The sequence below is a fragment of the Indicator indicator genome, assembly GCF_027791375.1.
Source record: "Indicator indicator isolate 239-I01 chromosome Z unlocalized genomic scaffold, UM_Iind_1.1 iindZ_random_scaffold_45, whole genome shotgun sequence".
NCBI lineage: Eukaryota > Metazoa > Chordata > Aves > Piciformes > Indicatoridae > Indicator > Indicator indicator.
The window spans coordinates 226,357-249,153 of NW_026539138.1; the positions used below are offsets into that span (position 1 = coordinate 226,357).

Here is a 22,797-nt window from a genome sequence, read left to right on the forward strand (position 1 = left end):
ATTGGAACTGACAAAGACAACATGAAAAACACTTTTTGTAATTAATAAAAGAGAATTGTTGAACACTTGCACATATTGGCACAAGGCAGAAGAGAAAAGGGAAAATTACACAGCTCAGGCTCAGGTGCCTTCCTCTGTGGAGCGAGATTCAGATTTCAACTTCACAAATTCTCTGGCAACTTCATCATTGGTTCTCTGAGACAGAATCCTCAGGACTGTAAGTCCAGTTTCATCCATGTGAATCCTGCGCCCGAGGGGGCACCAGCAAGCACAGCTTCCTTTGTCTGCTATGTCTCTGAGCTGCATCACTGCTATCCCCAGTACTCGGTCCTCCCGAGCGAAGCAGTAATCCTTCACACAGACTTGGAGCTCGTAGGCATCAGGGCCGTCTTCGTTTCCCAGTATGCTGAAAACACACACAACAAGTTTACTTACACTCTCTCAGAATGCATAAATTCCCCCGCAAAACAAAGGAAGCAGCTGATCAGATAAGCCACAGGAAAGTCCTTTATACAGAAAACCTTGTATGGGCATTTTTGCTGATTTACAGCTGATAAAGACAAGCTGGCTACTTAAAAAGAAAAACCAAACAGCCCTTATGAAGTTGCCTTTGGCTTTGTGTGTATGTGCTAAACTGTGAAATCAGAGTGGAGAACATTAAAGCTATGTTAATAGATTTTCAGTTCAGATGGCTTTAAACATCTCTGCTTCTACTAAGAGTTCCTTCATTTCAGTAATGTGTATTTTGATTAGATGAAGTCTTTGTTAAAGATTCAGAACCTTCCAGTAAAACAAAAGCTAATAAAAACGCACCCCCAACCTTCCTGATATTTAGAAGAGTAATTTAAAATAATAAAAAAAGAAGGGATAGAAATCTCTTCACTTAGAGATTAGAGGAGGCCTGCCTTTCCTCACATTGAAGAAAAATTAAATGCAGAGTCGCTCTCCCTCAAGATGTTTACAGTCTTTTGTGGTTCTCCTCTCATTCTTACAGTACAGCTGGGTGAGCACTACTCTGTAGTTCCCTTTGTTGGGCATGCCAAGAAGGAAGATGCCTTTGTAATAATGAAAGACAAGTAAGAAGAGAGCAATACTCGGTGTTGAGAAAGACTGCATTTTAGCAGCACAACTTACTACCACTTTCAAGGGCTGTATCCTTGGCAACAAGTTCAGAAAGCATGTCTTACAGGTCAAGACGGGATAAAAACAGCATCAAGATTAAAAGAACTAAAAATATGTAATGAACTTTTAGCCTCAATTCTACCAGTAAAAGAGACAAAGTTCATTAAAATGGCAGAGCACAGGAAAATATCTTCATAGGATACACAACATGTTTCAGAAGGCAGCCAAAGGACGCTGCTGGTATGGAACAGACCTCAGCATCCCACCCACAACCAAATCTCCCATAAACTAGCTTTTCCTGCCCAGACACCAAAGACTTGACCAAGGTGCTGGCTCATGTACTCTTTGGGGCCCTGAGTAGGCTGTTTATGGACACTGGACAACCCTTTCTATTCCTCTGCACCTGCATGTGCCATGTCAGATCCCCAGACTGTTTTTCACACTTACAAGTGAAAAGTTTCATTGTATTTGGGAGCCCAGTTGTTGCTTTTTGACTTGGTTGTGAACTTCCTCTTCTTGTCACTCTGATGGGGCCCAATCATGGTGATTTCAACAAACGGTCGGAACATGCCAGATGTTTGCCACTTCAAGTCATTGGCTGCCACAACTGGAAAAGAGAGTCACAATGTGTTTTAAACACTCAGTTGTTCCCATTGCTCTGGACACCTCTGCAATTCGCTCTGCTTTCAATTTCTTATTTCAGAGGATGCAGCCCAACTCATCAGCACACACCAGTGTCCCAACACATATGGGCAGAACATTTTTGTTATACAAAGGCTTGGGCAAGTGTGGCTGGAGAGCTGACTGGCAGAAAGGGACCTGGGGGGTTCTAACAAGCAAGTGAACATGAGCAAGCAGTGTGCCCAGGTGGCCAAGAAAGCCAATGGCATACTGGTTTGTATTAGAAGTGCTGTGTCCAGCAGGAGTAGGGAGGTGACTGTCCCCTTGTACTCAGCACTGGTGAGGCCACATCTCAAGTATTGTGTCCAGTTTTGGGCACCTCAATACAAGAGAGATGTGGAGATGCTGGAGTGAGTGCAGAGGAGGGCAACAAAGCTGTGAAGGGCCTGGAGAATAAATCTTACAAAGAGTGACTGAAGGAGCTGGGGCTGTTTAGTCTGAAAAAGAAGTGACCGAGGGGAGGCTTCACTGCTATCTACAACTACCTGAAAGGTAAAAAGTGATAGAACAAGAGGGAATAGCCTCAAGCTATGACTGGGTAGGTTTAGACTGGACATTTGGAAAAAATTTTTCATGGAAAGAGTGGTCAGGCATTGGAGGTGGTTGAATCACCAACCCTGGATGTGTTTAAAGGTCGTTTGGATGCAGTGCTTGGCGATATGGTTTAGGGGTGAACCTTGTAGAGTAGGGTTATCGGTTGGACTTGGTGATCTTGAGGGTCTTTTGCAACCTGAATGTTTCTGTGATTCTGTGAAAGATAAGCTTTTTTCTCTCTAGTTTAAGTGCTGTGAAAGGAATTTAATGTTTGGGACAGCACTTAAATTTTGCCATATTCAAGAAACGGGCAAGAAATTAATCCAAACCCACCAGGCATTCCTGCAGCTTTGGGTAGGCTGCCCTTCCAGTATAGTGCTTATATTTACATTATGTGTGGGATGAGAAAAAAAAAAGTTAAAAGGGGGGTGGAAGAGTGTGGCATTTTAGGGGCCAATAGTAAGGTCTCTGCTGAAAAGCAAGATGAGACTGCAGGTAAGACAAACAAAGGCCCATGAGCTGTGGGTGGTTCCAGAACACAGAATTATTAGCTCTTTAAATCCTCATTCTCTCTCAGGTCACTTTGGGGAACAGTCTGAAGCACAGGAAATAGCTCTGAAAATCAGTTTTTGTGATGCAGTGTCGACTTAGCCAGAAGAGAAGCCTGAGGAGCTGTTTATATAGATCTTCAGAGGAAATTAAAGCAGTTAAGTATGCTGCATTCAAGCAAAGGAGACGAAGGAGGAAGAGGAAGCCTGGGATGAATCACTGTTTGGGTTATTTTCAGAGCAGGTCTTCAGGGACCAATGTGGCCTTCAGGACTGGGGAGAGAAGCCTCTGAACTCCTCCTGGCTCTGCAGTCTCTCAGTTTACACTGAGCACTTCGGCAACATCACCCTGTCATACTTGCCCCCATGGTCTGCAGCACAGGCTGAGTTGTGGTGGCGCCTGCTGAGAGTCATCATCTGATTTTTGTTTGTTTCACATATTGTTACCAGTACACTGCCTTGTCACTGGCTGGACAAGCTCATTTGCTGTTTCTTTACATGTTCCTGATGTGAAATCGGAGAAAACAATTCTAGGTCCGCATCCTATGAGCTAACACAGAAATGCAGCGGCTTCCAGCTGGGGATTTGCCTAACTCAGCACAGTCACAGCACCTGAGCAGTAAAACGTGCTTCACCATACCTTTCACTGTGACCTTGTGTTCACCAGTTCCTGGATGGGTATACAGGTCAATCTGTATGGACACTTCACCCACAGGATCGTCCACACCAGAGCCTGTTGGAAGAAAAGTGACACCCCGGCATGCACACATGGATTATTATTGGCACCTGCCTTTGGTTCATGGCCCCAGCAGGGCAAAATAGCATTTTTACAGTACTCCTTCCATACCTAGCTCTTCAGTCAACACCAGTAACGTAACATTAGTGCAAGATAACGTCAGACCTGCATGCTCAATATGCATAAACAGTAAAATTTTCCCACTCCACCACAAAAATTGCATCCTGTGGAGAACAATAGTAAGGGTTTTTTTAAAAAATACAAAGGACCTAATGCTTGACAATGGACTCTCACAGAAAGTAAGGAATTTAAGAGGTTCCTGCCAAGCTATTGTGTGCACATGCAGGCATTCCAGTGGTGGGCATCAGCATTCCTGTCTGCCCAGGGACGAAGGGAGGTAAAAACTCATAACAATACAAAAGCAGAAAGGAAATTTAGGAAAAAAAAATAGAAAAGAGATGTTAGTGATTTGCACAGAGCCATAGTGTAGTCTCACCCTCCAAGAACCCTTTTTCAGCTAAAAATTGTCACCCTGACTGCCTATCTGCTTCCCTTCAGAGGATAATGAGAACCTATTCACTGTTATGCACCAAAAATTGTGAGAGAAAGAAGCACTCACAACTTGCATACTTATTTCCTTTCATCAATTAGCAAGGGAGGAAACAAGATGTAGCTTCATAGAGGAAAAGATAACATGTCATACAATCCATGCATCATGATGTTTAAAACTTTTAAACTTTTAATTCCAATTATCATTCAATATATGGAAATGACATTTTCCTGGGTAGGAAAGTCAAGATATCATGTAAATTACAGAAAAGAAGACTGCTTTGCAAAATGAAAATGAGCTCTTTGATATGATAGTGAGACTGATTTTAATTTCTCTTTGATAACTGTCTGACCTCAGGCTGGCAATTAACAATGCCGTTGTAACTGGGATACCTACAGGGTAATTGAGTCCTTACAAACAGCAGTGTTATTTTGTCAATTTTGAGGTTAGGATGTATTATTAGGTGAAAGAATTGGTGTGTTTGAAATTCAAGATAAGGAGCTTGAAGGGTATCATTAAACAAACATTTTGATTAGATAGATCTAACATGTCAACTTTCACAAGAGCAGTCTGCAGGCAGCAAAAACTCTCAGTTAAAACCAAGAGGTTGAGAGTTAATCTGCGCAGTTCTCTGAGAACTACATGGCCCAGAACTGTAGGCAGTAAAAGTAACATTAACACACAAATAAAAGTATCTGAGCAAACAAAACACAACCTCAAATTATTATCTCAGGGTAGATTCTCCTTCTTAACTGGAGCACAATAACCAGCCTCTAGGCTGTAACATTTGTAAATGACCCTGTATATGAAAACAGAGCTCTAAAACTGGTAGGCTTAATTACTGATCTAACACATCTTAGGGTGCAGGTTTGTGCAACTTATACTGGTGGCATTTACCATGGCAATAGACAAGATTACCAACAGTATATAACAAATTTGCCAGGCCACATCTGCAGTAACATCAGTCGCCAAATACTGAGGTCTTCATTTGACTGATCTTAACAGTGTCATTAATAGGTTAAAAAGAAGACAATGTTGCTTCAGAGGAATGACAGTGGAATCATTCCATTATCTTTGAGGGAGACAAAATTTAGATTTAAAAAAAAAAAATTCACCTTCATTCTTGTTTTTTCACATACAAATCTCGTTCTATTAACTGAGATGTTCAGATACAAAAAACCCTTTGTAGACAGACAGTGAAAAATATTCTGAGCATGTATAACTGCACACAAATACATGCTTGCACATTTAGGGATAAGCAGAGTTAAATTTTGGTATGGAAGTCTCATTGGTATTGTGATAGTGGAAGGTGAAACTGCAGAACTGAGCTCGTGCCATGGGGTACATTGGTATTTCACCTAAGATAAAAATAAATTGAGAGATGAAACACCGCAAGACTTAATTTTTCAGGGCTCTCCTGAGCACCCAGACTTTTAGTTACCCCCCTTCAAGCCAGACGGTTCAAGCTCGGCCATAGCCTTGAGCGCACATCAGACATTACCATGTATGACAGTAGCCCCTCTCAGCAGACCACACACATGCAAGTCAAGGGCTTGAAACAAGCAATACACAGCCCATGGCCCATGACAAAGGGTAGGGGAACAAGTCTGTAGCATCTCTCCAAAACCAGTCCTCTTCTGAGACAGCTTTCATATCCCATGAATAAATCTCAAGCTTGGGAGACTAACTCTCAGGCAAGCTACAGACTTCTAAACCATACCACCTGTGGTTCTGCACGTGGGATGCAAGCGTTTGGTGAAAGTCCACTTCTACAAGGAGCTACTGGGAATGGGTCTCTGGAAAAGGTTTCTGAGCATGGGCAAGATGACTTCAAAAGCAAGGCAGTTGGCTAATGTTGTTATGGTAACAACATTAGTCTTGAACATACCCTTATCAGGAAGAATGTCCTCATTAGCGGTAAACCTAATACCTTTCCCATCATGCACTGAGACATGAATTCAAAAGGCAAGAAGCAAGCAGGATAAAGAGAGAAGAGCATGAATTACAATCCAATTAGTGGTGTCACTTAAATAAATACAAGACAAATATTCTATCTCTTAATAGACAAAATAACATCTTAGGTCTTCCACACCGACTCAGGCTTTGGAGAGCAAGGAAGGATGTCTATGAGTAAGGGATTGAGTTAAAGCAAGACCAGAATTTGTGCTGGCATAACTAAACTGTAAGCCATGATCCAGCTTTGCAAACATTTAACAGCACAGTGCTATAGAAGCCTGTTCAGTAAGAAAATTAGGGCAATAAATACCTCACAAACTGGAAGATGCAGCTACTGAGCAGTGAAGTAAGAGAGGCAAAAACTTAAGCATATCTGCATGTATCTCTCTCCTCCTATAGGCTTGTGGGATGATTTACTTATGCAAAGGGAAACATCAGTCAAGGAGTTCCGGTAAGCAGATGTTAGATGTAAATTCTAGTGCAGTCCCTTCTGTCCCTTCAAAGCATGAGCAGATCATCACACTGCTCTACCAACTGGGGTAGTGCATGCATGTAATGTCCTTTTCTAGCACAAATCCCAGCAGCAAGTCATGCCTTTCTCAGAGATATCCTGTCTTTGATCCTATAAATATTAGGTAGCTTAATCCAAGTCTTTTGATGTCCAAACAGGGTCCAAATCTCTCAAGCCTACTAATGTATAAGATGCTGATTTGGACCAGCTCTGTGGCCTACTATGTTTAGTACCTGTCTCCTAAAAAGTGGCTCAGACAAGGCACAAAGAAATGCCACCAGACAGTTATGAGACATCATCAATGACCTTGTAATGAGAGCATCTCATGTTCCAAAGCTAGAGTTTCATACTAAGTTTCTTAAAAAATAATTTAAAAAAAATCCTTCCTCCCCATAACTTCTGTGGCAACCCCATATATTCCTGCTGCTCTTAGATTATATTCAATTACCTTTGTGTATCTGCCGAACATCTGCCTTCAGCAGTTTCATAGTCAAATCATGCATTGCATGAAGCTGCTTCCTTAGATTAGCTTTGAATTTGCCACTGTGCAACATCAACAGAACATATTCTTGCTTTAAATTTAAACTCTCCTGACTAGCAGAGAGCACAGAACAGCGGTGCTGCACGCACTCTTGTATCTTAGCTCAACACAACAATGGAATAGGATCCATATAGAAACAAGCTTCAATTCATGGTCTGGATATATAATGGGAAACAGCTGCCATAGAACAACAAAGACTGAAAACACACTGAGCACACAAGTTCCTCCCATCACAAAGTGTTTTGTGTAACTCTAATGGCAACAGCCCAGTTCCTGGAGTTGCTTGTGGATGTTGCAGTCTTTGGCCTGTCTGGCCACTGGATGTCACCGTTGCCCTGCTGGGACACAGCTATAGGACCATCCTCTCAAATGCAGGTACTGACCAGCTAAGTTAGTTGTATCAAGGTAGTATGTTCCAACCTAAGCAAGAATAAATCATGCTGCTAAAGGCAAGGATGACTGAGCTTCCCAAAACTGCACTCAACTTTTGATTTTGAAAACAAATCTTGTTTTGCTCAAGGATTCTCAGTGCTTTCTCTACTGGTTGGGGAATGCAGTATTGATCAGTCTCATTGACACATGAAGGAAAAGCTTGTTGTCTAGGAAGGGTGTTGCCATTAATTTCAGGGCTCACTGTGACAGGATGCTGACAACGTTAGTACAGCCTGTGGGGCTGTCAGTTCTCATAGGCTTGGAAGGATTACAGGAAAACAGGCCCTAAGCCAAAAGATGAGAAAAAGACATTCCCCCTCCCCTCCCTGTCCCCCGTGGAGCTGTACAAGTTTTGATGCTGAGATGTAGTAGCCAATGCCAAGGCTTGTATTTAAACAGCCTGAAAACTTGAAATACAAGTTTTGGTTTTGACCTAATCCGTAACAGCCTTTGTCCCTTCTTCCTGAGATTACTGAGATTCATACTCAGCCAGTGAAGGCCCCTGACTAGAAACTGAATTGTTTTCTACAACTGTCTGGAGATGAAAGGATGGAAGAGTGAAAATTAACTTCTTACCCTTTTCAAATCAATGAAGTAGCACCATTATTGTGCCTTCCCAGAGAGCTACCAAAGAACTCGAGTGATTCATGCCAGTAGTTTACACTGATATGTTGTAGTGATTTTTAATCATCTAGGTTGCACATATCCTGTACTGGCTGCAGACAGAACAGTGCCTTTGTTGCCTCCTAAGAGATTTTTTTCTTTTACAGGCTGTGACTCACCACGTTGCTGTCAATCAGTCTTAAGATTACAGAGGGTGCTGGCAGCATGCCTGCGGCACAGGCATTGGCTAATTTCTGTGGTGGTGTGTTGCTGAAATGGTCTCTCACACCACTGTGTGAGTCTCAGTACAGTAACTTCAAATGTCACTGAAGGCACACACCCATATTAATTCATGAAACGTGACTGTTAAGTGAGAACTGTAGGGGAAAAAAAAAGCTCATAAACACCCCAGGCCTTATGTTTCATGTATTTCTGCTCTTGCAAAATGTAGCTGTTGAGTGGGTAATGACCCTCCTTCCCTCCTTCCCAACTTCCACAGCTTTGAACTGTCATATTTCCGGAAACATTACTACCAAAAATACTCAACAAACTGGCAGTACAAGACAGAGCAATTACGAACAGAGCAGACAGCTCTACTCAACTTTGCCAACAGCACAAAAGAGTCTTACCCTGAGCTGTCTGAGTCTGGACAAAGGTTTTGATGAGAGTATCCGTGGTTTGAGTGTAGAGAGAGAGAGCATATCGAAGTGACTGCAGGTCTGGACTCTTCTCCAAGAAAGTTTTCTTCAGACCATTCCCACCAGCATGGAAATATTGCTGAGTAAAAAGAAACAGGAAAAACACCGAGGAAGACTTGCAGACAGCAATCAATGTTTATAAGATATTGTGTGTGTGGAGGGGAAAAAGCTGGAACATTTCACAAAACAGCTTCTGTATTGAAAATGCAGCTCCTAGACCAGCTAACACTGACTGTCCATGGCTTTCCTCTTCCAAGCCACTTACTCACAAGTATATTGGTTCCCTGCATATGCCAGTCACCTGAGCCTATATACATGGCAGTATCCCTCACTCAGTGACTTTATCACTAACAGCAGCAACACTCTTGCCACATCCTGAACTGGGTCAGGCACTATCCTCCCAAATAGTACCTAGGAACAGAGGAAGGGGAAAGACAGAAACAAAAATGCAATCACTTACTTTGATCGTATCCAGTGCTAGATCCAAAACAGCACACTGCTTTGGAGTGAGACTCCTAGTTTCTTCTCTCACCATATGATCCTGCAAACAACCATTATATTTGACATGAGCGTGCTGTCAGAAACTGAACTAAGAGGAATTCCCACTCAGTTTCTTTGGATTCATGCTGTGGCTAGGTGGCCAAAGCATTAATTCACCTGTTTAAGGAATGCTTAATGGAGTCTTTCAGAGCCACTTACTACAGCTTAACTTGAAAATAAACCCACTTTCTCTGTTTCTTGCAGGCACAGGAGAGGGAACTAAGGAAAGGAATTGGAACAAAAAAATAACAATTTAAAATAACAGTTTGTCTCTCACATAACTCAAACAGATGTCTGTTTGCTACCTGTTATTCTAGAACAGCCACAGCAAACTCTCAAACATTACCTAAATCAAGGAATCAAGAATCAGATACTGGGGAAAGTTGTTATATGGTTTCTGTGGATTTTTTCTTAATTCTTCCATCTACAAAAGTCACTAACTCTTCACATTGGTCATGTAAAAAACAGAAAAAAACAAGCAGCACATTCTAAAAAGTATCTTTGTTCCTCTGATTAAGACCTACAGTCTCCACTAGTGAAGAGCCAAGAATCTCTTGGGAAGGGATTCTGTTTCCTGCAGTAGAAGCGTAACCCTACTAGACCCCTGCCAGACTACAAGGATGTGCCATCCTTTGGTATTTCACTAAGCTCTTTCTGTCTGGTGCCTAGTCTGGGTTTCAGAGGGAAATGGCATATTTAGGAAGTCAAAGCTTTGCACGAATCCAAATTCTAACTGAGCTGCTGGAGGATCAGGCCAACCAGCTGCAGCTTGGTGCTGAAGCATTCATTAAAAAGATGCTGGCAAATCAAGCCAAGGCTACTTAGCCCTACACGTGATAAAAGACAATTTCCAGGAGACACATCTGCTAAACTGTGTTTGAGTAAAGTATGCTTAGTGTGCGGCATCACTATGATGTGTGCATTTCACACTGATAAACTTGTTTGCTATCCTGCAGTCTGGTGATTCTTCACATTGCCTGGTGCTGTTCCCATTATCAACCATGATCCATCTCCTGTCTGATGGGGATGGGGCTCACTGCCAGGTGCAGTGCTAGGCATTTGCCATGCTTCTCACAGACATCTAGCTAATACCTTTGCACAGTGCTGTACTAAACTGTACAGAAGATGCCTCTCAAGCAGTAATACCACAGACAAGTTTGTAACACACCTTCCTGAGTAATAGAGACATGCCTCAATTTGCCTCTTCCCCCTACATAGGATGATCTTGGTCTGGGGACCTACGTGCACTGGCACAGTACTCTGTAGGCTGCAACTTATCTTCTGTTTCAATAAGCTGTCCTTAGAGGAGCAATAGCTTTCCTTCCTCTTCTTCATGAGCTTGGAGTAATTCAATTGAAGATGATGTGGCTTCACACTTGAGTCCACAGAGAGTAAAACATCCTTTTCTCTGTCTGACAGTCACATTAAGTGCACAATCAGCCAGAGCCCAAGGCCACGTTCATGGGAGTGGCTAGTTTAGTCAGGGTTGCTGTGTCACCAAGGCAGAGTGGTTTTCATGTCTGTTGAAATGACTTTCTAGATCTGTCTGCCGGATTCCACACACTTTGACACAAACCAGCTGGTCATCACTTTTCTCTCAAACACCTAAAGAGCTCATTAAGCACCACTCTGAGTGGTCACCCTGCTGGTGCTCATGTGGTCAACACACAGCAATGCATCACTGCTTTCTAAGTGAGCTTCCCAGTGCCATGTAATTCAATGTATTATGCAAAAGTAACCCAGTGACTGGACTGGTAATGCTTGCACCTACACACAGAGGAGCCCACAGCTGTCATTCCCCTGTATACCTATCCTCTGCAAATCCCACATTATTCCAACAAAAGACTGCTGAGTGCTACCCTGCACTTTCCAGATTGCCAGCCAGGAGCAAGCCACAAATATTTACATCAAATAATTATGCAACTTCCAGCAGAAGTAGTTAAAAAAAATTTCCTAAGCTTCTCAGACTCATCCCTGCATTCTCCACAGGTACTGTCAAAAGAATCTTTGTGGTTAAAGCTCAGACAGTTATACTGGGGAGCAGAGCTTGGGAAAGGAGGCTGCTGTTTCAAGCTCCAGTTGCTGGCTATTAAGCAAACTGAGCAGAAAGAGTTTGACAATAAATGGGAAGCAGATATTTGGCATCAAGGTGCCAGGTTTAAAATACACTGCAAAACTGATTTGTCATCAGGACAAATGCCTGGGCTTGTCAGGTCTGTCAGTCTCAGTTTTCAGCTGAGTTACCTGATTCACTAGGGCTCTGTTCCTGCTATTCTTTTTACGACAAATAAAGTTAAAAATCCATCCCACAGTTTTTGCTGACTTTTAGTTGAACAGCAAAATGCACAGGAGAGCAGCTCTGAAGAGCCATTTCCTCATGTGTTCCCTGTTTGCTTGTACGTGCCTGAAAAAAGATAAAAGGCAAAAAAAAAATCCAGCCAATATCCATGATACTTACAGAAATCCACACAACTCACACTCTAGTAATATCTTTACTCTCCTGGAAACTTTTGGGTGCAGTAACAGCTCGCACCATCTCACAGAACTGAAGTTCTGCAGAAAATTCAGGTGGTAGAGTGCTTTCACACTTGTGTATGGCCCTCTTGCCACATAAAAAATCCTCTGTACCTATGCTGCTTGAACATGCACCAGGACTTTCCTGGTTGGCATGATTATGTGTATTTCTAAAAATGTAAACCAGAGATACCAAAAAAAAGCTTTACATTAACTGAACAGAAGAAAAGGTGGTGCTGAGGAACAGCCTTCATCTGGCCTGTGCAAATGGAAGCTGGCAAAGCTTCCAACTAATTTGTGGCAAAAGGCACCCTGTATATATTAACAAATTCCAGTAATGAGACAATACGAAAGTCATAAAAGATAACAGTTCTATGCCTGAGAACACAAGCAAGCCACAGGAACTCATAGTCATCTATGCAGGAATTTGACCCTGTGACCTAGAAGAAGAAATGGAGCAAATTCAGAAGTTTCCCAGCTTCGACACTGGGTGTGCAGCAGAAGGCAGGGATGGCTCCTTCTCCTCCATATGGAGGGCTCTTGGCGATGTTTTGAAAGGGGAAGAGAATACTCCCAGGAAAAAGAAATTACATTTGGAGGCTCAGCTCCCACTCTCCCAGGCTGGCTACAAACTTCCTCTCTCCCCATATCTTGCACGGAAGTGATGCAGAGCACTGTAAGCACAGGAAGCATTAGAGGTAGTGCAATCCTGGGCAGACACTGTTTCATCAGGGAAGACAGCATCGGGCTGTGGAAATTCACGGGACTGTCCACCAGCATATGTGGCAGCTATTCCCTTGAGGAATCACAATTGCAAGTTTATCTTATGTACCAGCCTCAGAATACAGCTGGAGAACAGCATGTGCAACTAATGACACACCTGCATGACCAGATCACTTACCAGGAATGCTAACAAACACTACCTTAAATTAATTGTGTGCTGTCCTGGCTCATATACCTGCTGATGTCAAATGTGTCTACCAGCCAAGAAAAATAGTCATACAAAGACAGCTGTAGTAAGTGCATACACATGCACACAAATAATTATGGGAAAAGACAAATGCATTTTGAAATTACACTAATCACTTCAGAGAACGGCTTTTGCTGGGGGAAGATTCCCCTGATCATGCTCTAAGAGAGAGTTCATGTTCAGCTCTGTCTTCTATGTAACAGTTTGTGCACTGCGACACTTTAGACACCCTCTTGTACAACACCTGTAATGTCCGTTTTGTATCAGAAGTCACAACAGTGACAAACCACAACACAGTGCAATTTGAATGTTATAAGGCAATGCTATTTTCATACCATTCCTGTTGTCACCAGTGAATTAATGCTTGATCGTCTTATGATGATGAGGAGCATTACTAAATGCGTGCCACATGTCATGCACTGTCACACCATGCACTGTCAAAACACATCAACATAGCCTTCATGCTAATGCCAGCTTGCCTGTAAAGAGAGCCCACGCAGAAAGAATTTCCAGACACAGGCTCTCTTCCATAAGTTATTTCAGTAACAGTTGATATAATTCATCAATAGCACAATCATCTTTCTGACCAATATCTCATTACCAGGATCACATAAGGGACTCCCCTTTTATAGCAGGGGATACAGAGGAACTAGTCAGATATTAAGAACACTACTTCTTAAAATTTTTAAATCGGTATACCAAACTGATCACTGTATCCACAGAAGACAAAAACTGTATTGATGATTAAGTCCACAATAAAATTCACAGAATAAACACAATACTAATGTTAGCAGAATGCATTTAAAAGCACATTTAATGCATTTAAAAGCGTTTCTCTAAAACTGCATTCATCAACAAACCATTGGAAGCACAAGACATGATACTTGCTACTACAATGCCACACATGGACATTAACACAGTTCATGCAGAACAATACCTTTAGCTTTGACAAGTGTCCCAGTTCCTTAGCAGCACTGAAAATCAACTGTGTGCCCTATGATTGCAAGAAGTCAGAAAAGAAAGGATGAGGGGGAAAAAGATTATAAACAAGGTTTGAATGTTTTCCCCTTGAGCAAGGCAAGTCTGTCCACAATCTGAACTTCATGTAACTACCCCAAGGCAAGTCACAGTAACTTGACTCCTTGCCAGTTTATTTCCTAGTATAAAACCTGGCATTTCTGTGCTTACCACATCAAGAACTATTTCAGAGAACAGCATCCTGCCAACTGTTTCTCTCTTGCTTACAGCAGCCATTTAAACAGGATTGCATGCGCTGGGGGTGAAGGCAAGTGCACTGGCTTTGTCTCTGTGCAGCTTCATTATTTCAAATCTAGATATACATGAAGACAGGGTAAGACCATCCAAAGCAAAAGTTCACACAACTGATGATAATCTCTCTGTAGAAGCAGAGCAGGTAGATCAGAAACAAAATTGGATCTGAGCGGTTTTTGCAAACGAAGTTCAGTGATTGTTATGGTATCACCTTTACGTATCACAAGCTTGGCCAATGTCTCTCCTTCTCCACTGTTGCTTACTGATGGCCTATGACGAATGAAAAAACAAAAATGATGGGAAATCTTGTACATATGGTCTTGTATAATGCACTTTTACTTATTTTCTCTGCAAAGGTTACAACTAATATATTTTTCCTTTTCCACATTAAGTCCAAAAGTCAATGAGAAATCCAAAAGCAACCAAGATAGTTCTTCAAGTCTCTTCCAGAGATGCTTTTTGAAGCATGCTGGAAATTATTTTTCTCTACTTTGCTCCTTTCCATTCATCTAATGTTGCCTTTTTCTTTTAAAAAAAAGTCACATCAGCCAATTACTCCACTGAGCATAGAACTCTAGCCTACTATAATTTTGACTATGAATGGTGCATTTACTTTGCCCTCAACTTCAGGATAGCTAGATTTGGGGTATAGAGACAAAACAAAGTCACACATGACTCCTCTTTGCTAATTAATGATTCCCAGAGCAGGCAATCCACCAAGGGACATGGCTTCAGCCAGCACTCAACAGATACCAAACAGATGCACCTGCTGTTCTGCACAATTGGTCACAAAGCTTGTTTGACTGATGGGTCTTAACACTTAAAGTTTTCATGCATCTTAACCAAGTAGACAAAAAATGCAAAACAAAAAAAAACCCACATTTTTACGACCTGAATCTTGAAAAGGTTAAATGAATAGTGTCAAAACACACTAAAATTAACTTTTCTTGAGCCACTCTTTTCATCCTTCATTGGACACTTTTTTTTCATGTACATTTGAACAACAACAACATTAACTAGCCTAGGCACGTAATCTCTCTGGCGCAGGTTCCTAAGGAGGGCAGGTTGGTAACACTGAGCAATAACCAGGGACTTGTTACGCTTCATGGAACAAAGCTGCTCAGATAACTCCTCCTCAGTTCTTGGCCACTAAGAAAATCCCCATCAATCAATGCCAATCTCTGTCAGTGTGTCTGCAAGAAATTTCTTTAGGTTTGTCATCAGTGCTGGTAATATCTAATGAAAATCAGGACAGCAGTTCTTCCTTTGCCAAACGGCATTCTTCTAAACAAGATGCTATCCCCCCAAAAACCACATTATTTTTTAATGGGAAACATATCACAAGACTCTACAGACAGAACTTATTCCTGGTATGTCTCTAGGGAGTGAAAACAACAAACCTATCAGGAAGCTTTGGGAAAAGTTGCCCACGACAGAATTTATTAAAATGCCAAGAGTACAATATGAGGGAAAACGAAGTCCTTATTCTGAAATGTTTCTGCCTAGATTTGCGGCAAATGTAGCTGGAAATACGACAGACCTTAATGCTGGTTTTCCAGATTCTTCCCATGGAATTAATTTTAGCTTCTTAAAACTTTTTGGAAACATAAAACACACTGATAGTCCACAACACAATGGCTTTAAATTCCTTCTTAACAATCTGTTTTTTTCTTCAAAGTTGAAGCATTTAGAGTAGGATCATCAACTGTCTCAAGTCTAATTGCTAGAAGCCAACAGCAGCACTGATTTTGTGTTGCATGAGGCTCACACTGTCATAGCTTAACTGTCCTACTGCTCAGTTGATAAAGTTAGGAAACAAAAGACTACTGCTAGTCTTCTAAATTCCAACCCTTTTTTGAAAAATATATTACTACTCAGGCTTACTTTTTGGGGCCATACCAATGCAAGGAAGTTTCATCTGATATTGTACATTTCTTTCGTAGATTTAATTCCTACATTTCATTCAAGGCTAAGAAAACTTTTCCTCCTCATCACAGAAATAGTCCTGGACTTTTCTGATCCTAGCTAGCACAGGGCAGAGGATTCATTTAAACCAACACCAGTTCAGAAAGGTTTCAGATAACCTTTTAAAGCCACCATCTTCTCCACAACAGAATAGTTTTGTGAGTGGTGTCACTTGCAGATGAACCTGAAGAACAGCTGTTTTGGAAGTCATGTGTAAAGTCTGTCTGCAGCTTGGAAGAAAATGTTGTTCTTATCCTGGACCACATTATCATTTAATGAACAGGAGTCTGATGAGTAGAAAAAAAAGCACAGCAGAAGCAAGCGCAAATAGAGCCTCACATGAATGGCTGCAGCATACTGTGTGAAATAAATCAAGGAAAGACTCCAGAGGTATCATCTGTGTGTAAATTAAGCAACTCTTCACTGACCTGACTAGTCACTGTTGGCATGCTATGGTTTCATCCTGAGCAGTGAGGGGAAAAAGAAATGTATAACTAATCTGCTAATATCTCCTGGTGTGGTGCTCTGAACCCCAAAATAAGGATTCCCAGAGAGCTATGTCTGCATATCTGCTCATCCAAAACAGAGAGTGTTTAATTAAATGCTGACCTTTACTTAAACTAGTGAGGTGTAAACTGCTTGGTGAGTTACTGGAGTTTCTGTTGCTACTAATCTCACAATGCAGGGGCAGTCAATTCTCAGAGAGGCAGAAGAGACTCATCTGAAAGTCATTTAAGGTACCTGCAGCTCAGGTCCTCAGAGCAGGAGGGTGTAAAACTGCCCCATCTCCACTGGGGCAGTTCACGGGCAGTAGCTGACTGCTTCCTCACCTAAGACAACGCTACACAAAATCTTCCAGAAGCAGCAGAGAATGGAAGAGCAGAACTCAGATTATCTTCCCTGTGTAACACAGGCAGAGCTAATCTAACTGGAATAGATCAGTCTGGAAAGCAACAGGCACTGAAGCACTATGCAGTTACAGGGCCATGCGAGCGACAAGTGAGACATGTAGTAGTGTTTCAGGAACTTTCTACTGGAGTATGCGTTCCATGACCAGCACCGAAACCCCTTCTGCAACCCCAGCAATTTTATAGAAAGGAGACAAAATATTACATAAAAAGGGACTCTTTCCTACCATGAATATCCCCTACATCGTAAGGGCTGCAGAGGACTTTTAGGAGGGAAGTCCCTATCCAGTGGTCCTTCAAACATGGAGGGGCAGCCTTCTGTTGCTGAGAGCTGGGAGGAAAATAAGTTACAGTGCCTGCATATATATCTGAGTCTCATGTGCTCTCAGAAGAAAAATCATAACCAAACCAAACCAAGAAGTAGACAGAGAAGTAGAATATCAAACAGAAAGTACTGCCAATCCTGAGTTTTCAATTTTCTAGTCCTGCCAGCCTTCATTACTAGGCATGATGAAAAATCTGGTGCTGTCAGAATAAATCATTAAGTCCCAGGGCATAGTGGAAGAGGCCCTTTGTCCTTGTATTCCATCTAGTCTCACTACAACTTTCCTGTTCAAGGATTACAGACAAGATCATTTTAATCAATGCATTGTTCAAAACCACCTTTCTGAAACAGTCACTTTTTAGTATGGACTAATTCAGCCTTGTCACAAAATCACTGTGGTTGGAAAAGACCTTTAAGATCATCAGATCCAACTCTACCAGGGCCACCATATCTTTAAGCAACATATCTAGATGGCTTTCAAATACACCCAGGGATTGTGATTCAACCCTTTCAGCATAGTTTTTCCTACTGTCTAACGTAAACTTCCCCTGGTGTAACGTGATGCCATTTCCTCTTGTTCTATCAGTTTTGACTATGATACAACTGATTAGACAGCTAAAAATCCAGCTGTGTTTTGCATTATCACAGACAATTAAGGATGTGCTTCATTACCTAAAATAAGAACTTCTCAGTTTGAAACTGAAATCTGAAGTGATAGCAACAAGAAACTTTTTAAAAAAGGTTCTCAAAGTCTTTCCACAGGTTGGAAGAATTGACTGATCACATTTGTTGCACCTTCACGATACAAGCGCTTTCCTGCTCTGCCTTTAAAATTCAAAACTAGCAAGTATAAAGCTCAAGCAGCTCCTCCCTGGTTCTCTCTGAGGCTCCTGAACTCACTATGTACATTCTGAAGGGGTCACACTAATGCTGCTCTTACATTATGATTTTAGCACCTGTCCCCAAAGACTCCTTTTTACAGCAATTCAACTGAGAGGGGAAAAAACCATCACCCTTTTACATTCTTTTTTCTCCTCTGTAAACCAAAAAGGCAAACAGAAATGATTACTCTAGATCTGAGCTCGAAACAAGCAGTCCTTATCTAATGCTTGTTTTCTGCTCAGTAGGTATGGCAGCAAACTGCACCTCAGCAGTTTTGTTGAAGTTGTCATCATCAAGGCCAGAGACAAAGGCCTTTCCTCTCAGAGCAAAAAAACCCTTATGCCTGATGCAGGTTTGCATCACTTTCCTACACACTGCAGCCCAAGAGCTGGAGAGCTGGGCAGGGAGAAACCTAATGAAATTCAAAAAGGGCAAGTGTAGAGTCTTCCACCTGAGAGAGAACAACCCCATGGATCAGTATAGGTTGGGGACTGACCTGATGGAGAACAATGAAGGGGAAAAGGACCTGGGGGTTCCAGTGGATGGGAAGTTGACCATGAGCCAGCAATGTACTCTTGTGGCCAAGAAGGCCAATGCCATTCTGGGGTGGATTAGGAGTGTGCCCAGTAGGTCAAGAGAGGTTCTCCTCCCTCTCTAGTCTGCCCTGGTATGGCTGCATCTGCAGTATTGTGTCCAGTTCTACACCATCAGTTCAGGAAATACAGGGAACTGCTTGAAGGAGTCCACAGTGCAGAGACACAAAAATGATTAAAGGAGTGGAACACCTTCCTTATGAGGAGAGACTGAGGTAGCTGGGGCTCTTTAGCTTGGAGGAGACTAAAGGTGACCTCATTGATGTTTATAAATATGTAAAGGGTGAGTGCCAAGAGGATGGAGCCAGGCTCTTCTTGGTGGTGCCCAATGGCAGGACAAGGGGCAATGGGTAGAAGTTGAGGCATAGGAAGTTCCATGGAAACATGAGGAAAAATTTTTTTCACTGTGAGGGTGACAGAACACTGGAACAGGCTGCCGAGGGGGGTTGTGGAGTCTCCCTCTCTGGAGACTGTCTGGACGCAGTCCTGTGTGATCTGGTGTAGGTGATCCTGCTCTGGCAGGGGGGTTGGACTGGATGATCTTTTGATGACCCTTCCAGCCCGTAACATTCTACGATTCTGTGAAGTCCACTAAAAATATGAGGGCAATTCCTGAACAGTAAAAAACACTATTGGTCTACCCACTACTGGGAAAAAAAAAAATCAGCATACAGTAGCCACAGACTGTAAGTTTACTCCAACATACAGGAAAAGTTCTGGATCATCTCTAAACAATGAGCCTTCACACTGCTTCCAACTGAATGTCATCCATCAAAGCAGCTGGGTATGCACGACTGACATTTAATCACTGTCTGTGGTTTCTCAAAATTGATGAAGAGTTAATATTCCATTGTTCAAAACATCACTACATTCATGACACACTCATCCATCACCTCCACACAGCTGAACAATTATATAAAAGACTACTTTTGAAGGCAAACTAGCTGGACATGCTTCCTACTACCCAACATCAAAGACAGAAATTATGTCAGCTCATACTGATGTTAAAGTCTTCTGGGCTAAACTAGCCCAAATTAAACACTTTCATACAGAGAGACACCCGACTTACCAGATGACAATAATTAGGTATAAGTATTTACAGGTATTGATCCAATGCCATGAAGACAATGCTAACTGCCCAATAAACCCACATATAACTCTTTTTAAATGATTGTGAAACTCTTACCGCTGTGATTTGATTCACTCCATGGCAACTTCTTTTGGATGATGAATTTTTAACTGTTTTTCTTTTAGAGTGTGCTCTGTATCTTGAAACCCTACTATAAATAGACCTGCACTCTTACTTTACCGGTTTACAGACATATTTTTCCATCCTCAAGCAGGCTGCATGCAGGCAAATTTACCTGGACAGATGACTCATTAGGTCGAGGAGATGAGTTATAGTGACAATGGCAACACTTTCTGCTATGACTCAGGAAAGAGAAAATGTTTTACCGTATGGTCTGTAAGAGGAGGCAGAACAATGAGCTTCTCCATGGTGTTCATTACCACCCTCCAGAGCTCCTTCAGCACCCGTTTCAACACTGTCTTTTCACACACAGTAGCAAACAGTGTCAGGCTGCAGAGAAAGAGCAAGAACTTAGTAAGTTCAAAGAAGGCAGTTTGCAAGGAAAAAGGAGATGTGTGTAGGAGAATCGGTGGCCCATCTAAGGCAATTTGTCATAATGGTTGCATTTACGGTAAAAATCTTCCCTTTTCATAAAGTAGAACCTTTCATAAAGTCTTCACCCTCAGAGTTCTAGCACTAAAGACATTTGGCCAAAATGGATTACAGACATTTCTAAGCTTAGAAACCTCTGTTTATTGACCTGAGGATTACAGAAGGTATTACTAAGATACAGTGGTTTGGAATAGTTCACATAAGAGCAGGTACCACTGAACTGGTTCCCTTTAAGAAGATACTTTCCAATGTACTATGTTTACAGAGTATTTATATAGCAAAAATAGACCAACCAAAAAAAGGAAAAAACCAAACCAAAACAAACAAAGAATAGTAAGTTTTAAACTTCAAGTAATTACTATAATGATTTTTGATTAATACCTAAATTAGTACATCCTAGACTATTACACAGAAGTTCCAGCTTGCATTACGATAGCTTCTTGAGTCTCTCAATTTTACTCCTTTATAAACACCTCAAAGCATTTCTTGGACTCCTCTGCATTTTGTTGCAATTCTATTAATGAATAGAAATAAAACTTGTAGCTAGTATATTTAAAATCTCAGTCTCCCTCTACCTGATCAGCAGAGTATTGTGCTGATTGCTATAAATGCCAGAGTAAAAAGGAGAACTGAGTGTTCTCTGGCATTGAATGAAGTCTGAAGAGGTGATCGATGGCTTGAGAGAGAGACAGATATGGGAAGAAAAGCCATGAAATCCTTCCTGAAAATTTGGAGGTTGAGCATCTCATGAACAAACCAAGAACACAGAGCTGTTTTTCCTGTTCCAAACCCAATGCACTGTATCTGTAACATGTATCTGAACACTGCCTTACTTTCCATCCAGGAAATCCATCAGTGGCCTCAGGACATTATCTGCATCTTGTGCAACTGTGTTTCTGGCATTAGCAGCAATGTTTCCTGTTCCTTTCACTTGACAGAGGATATCAGACATTTGCTTGACACACTCATCAATACGAGTCTGAAAGCTGGACAGTTAGGAGAGAGGCAAAAACAGGGTTATCACCAGCAGAGATGTCAGCTCTAAGCCATAAGGTAAAATATTGTAATTCCACAAACCATGCAGTCAATAACACACCTTCTGGGATCTGCTCCTCATTTCCTTACTGTATTTGTTACCAATGGGTATGCTATCCAGTTCCTTATGCCCAGCATCCACAGGAAGCCTAGTACCTCTGAGCACGAGACACAATCATATTTGAGAGGAGTTTGTTTTTTCATCTTGCACAAAGAATCGACCACTTCCTGATTTTGAGAAACACTGTTATTCTTAGTTCAAAGCACCCTGCTGTCTTTGCTTTCTATACACAGGCTGTTCCACTACCGAGACCGAGATACTGCGCATGGAGCTATGGTACAATGCATGCACAAGTCTGAGCACCCAGGAGTCCACCGGCAGCAATCCATCTGATTACGACCTACCATAAACTTAAGTCTTCAAAATAATAGAAACAGCCTGAAGGCAGGCATAGACTGAAACCAGTCCACTGCCATACAGTCCATGCTGTGTCAAGGCATCAAAATGGGATATGGGGCTGAGCTGTACAATGAGCAGTGTCACTGTAATACAGCAACAAGCAAGGTGTTAAAGCACAGTTCCTTCTCCATCTCTTAAGTGGAGATTCAAAGCAAGATAATACAATGGTTAAAAATGATGAGTAGATCACCACAGCTCTCAGCAGATCAGTTGAGCAAATAAAACAAAATGCTTTGACATTTAGAAAAACAGTTACTAACAAAATAAGCATTTAGCTATCCATTGACAGCACAGAGGTTTGAAACCAGGAAGAGAAGTCAGTGCTAGGAGATAAAGACTTAAGACAAGTAGACAGGTTTGGAAGTCAGCTTTAGAGCTCTGTAAGTGACCTGAACTTCTGCTGTGTGAGCCACCTAGGACACCTGTTCATTGGGTGCTAGGATGCAGCAAGTCCTCTGCCCTGCGGCTCTAACATTCCTTCTCTGTCTCACCAGCTCTTTTCTCTCCTGCACTGCCTCACCTGCTCACTTCTATCCTGCCTCTCACTACAGCAACTCCAGAGCTGTCTTGCTGTGCAGCTGTCTTTTTACTTTCCCCATTTCTAGCAGGAAGTGGCTTGTAGCAGTCAGTTGTGGCCACATTCCCTTACACAGAGACATACGTCACATCAGATAAAATACAACCAAGAATTTCCTGCCTGATTGACAGTCCCTGTTCTGTAACAGGCTAATCCCTCCCCA

General features: G+C 41.9%; 1 protein-coding gene across 1 annotated transcript in view; it reads right to left on the minus strand.

The window, feature by feature from the left end:
- Positions 1–120: 120 nt before the first annotated feature.
- Positions 121–22,797, minus strand: part of UNC13B (unc-13 homolog B) — a 192,728-nt gene continuing 170,051 nt past the window's right edge. The window contains exons 31-38 of the mRNA XM_054398324.1: positions 21,396–21,548; positions 20,337–20,460; positions 13,874–13,930; positions 9,373–9,453; positions 8,844–8,991; positions 3,526–3,618; positions 1,570–1,729; positions 121–406 (exon numbers count right to left, since the gene is read on the minus strand). Coding sequence (XP_054254299.1) covers positions 121–406; positions 1,570–1,729; positions 3,526–3,618; positions 8,844–8,991; positions 9,373–9,453; positions 13,874–13,930; positions 20,337–20,460; positions 21,396–21,548 — 1,102 coding nt within the window. The remainder of the gene's footprint in view (positions 407–1,569; positions 1,730–3,525; positions 3,619–8,843; positions 8,992–9,372; positions 9,454–13,873; positions 13,931–20,336; positions 20,461–21,395; positions 21,549–22,797) is intronic.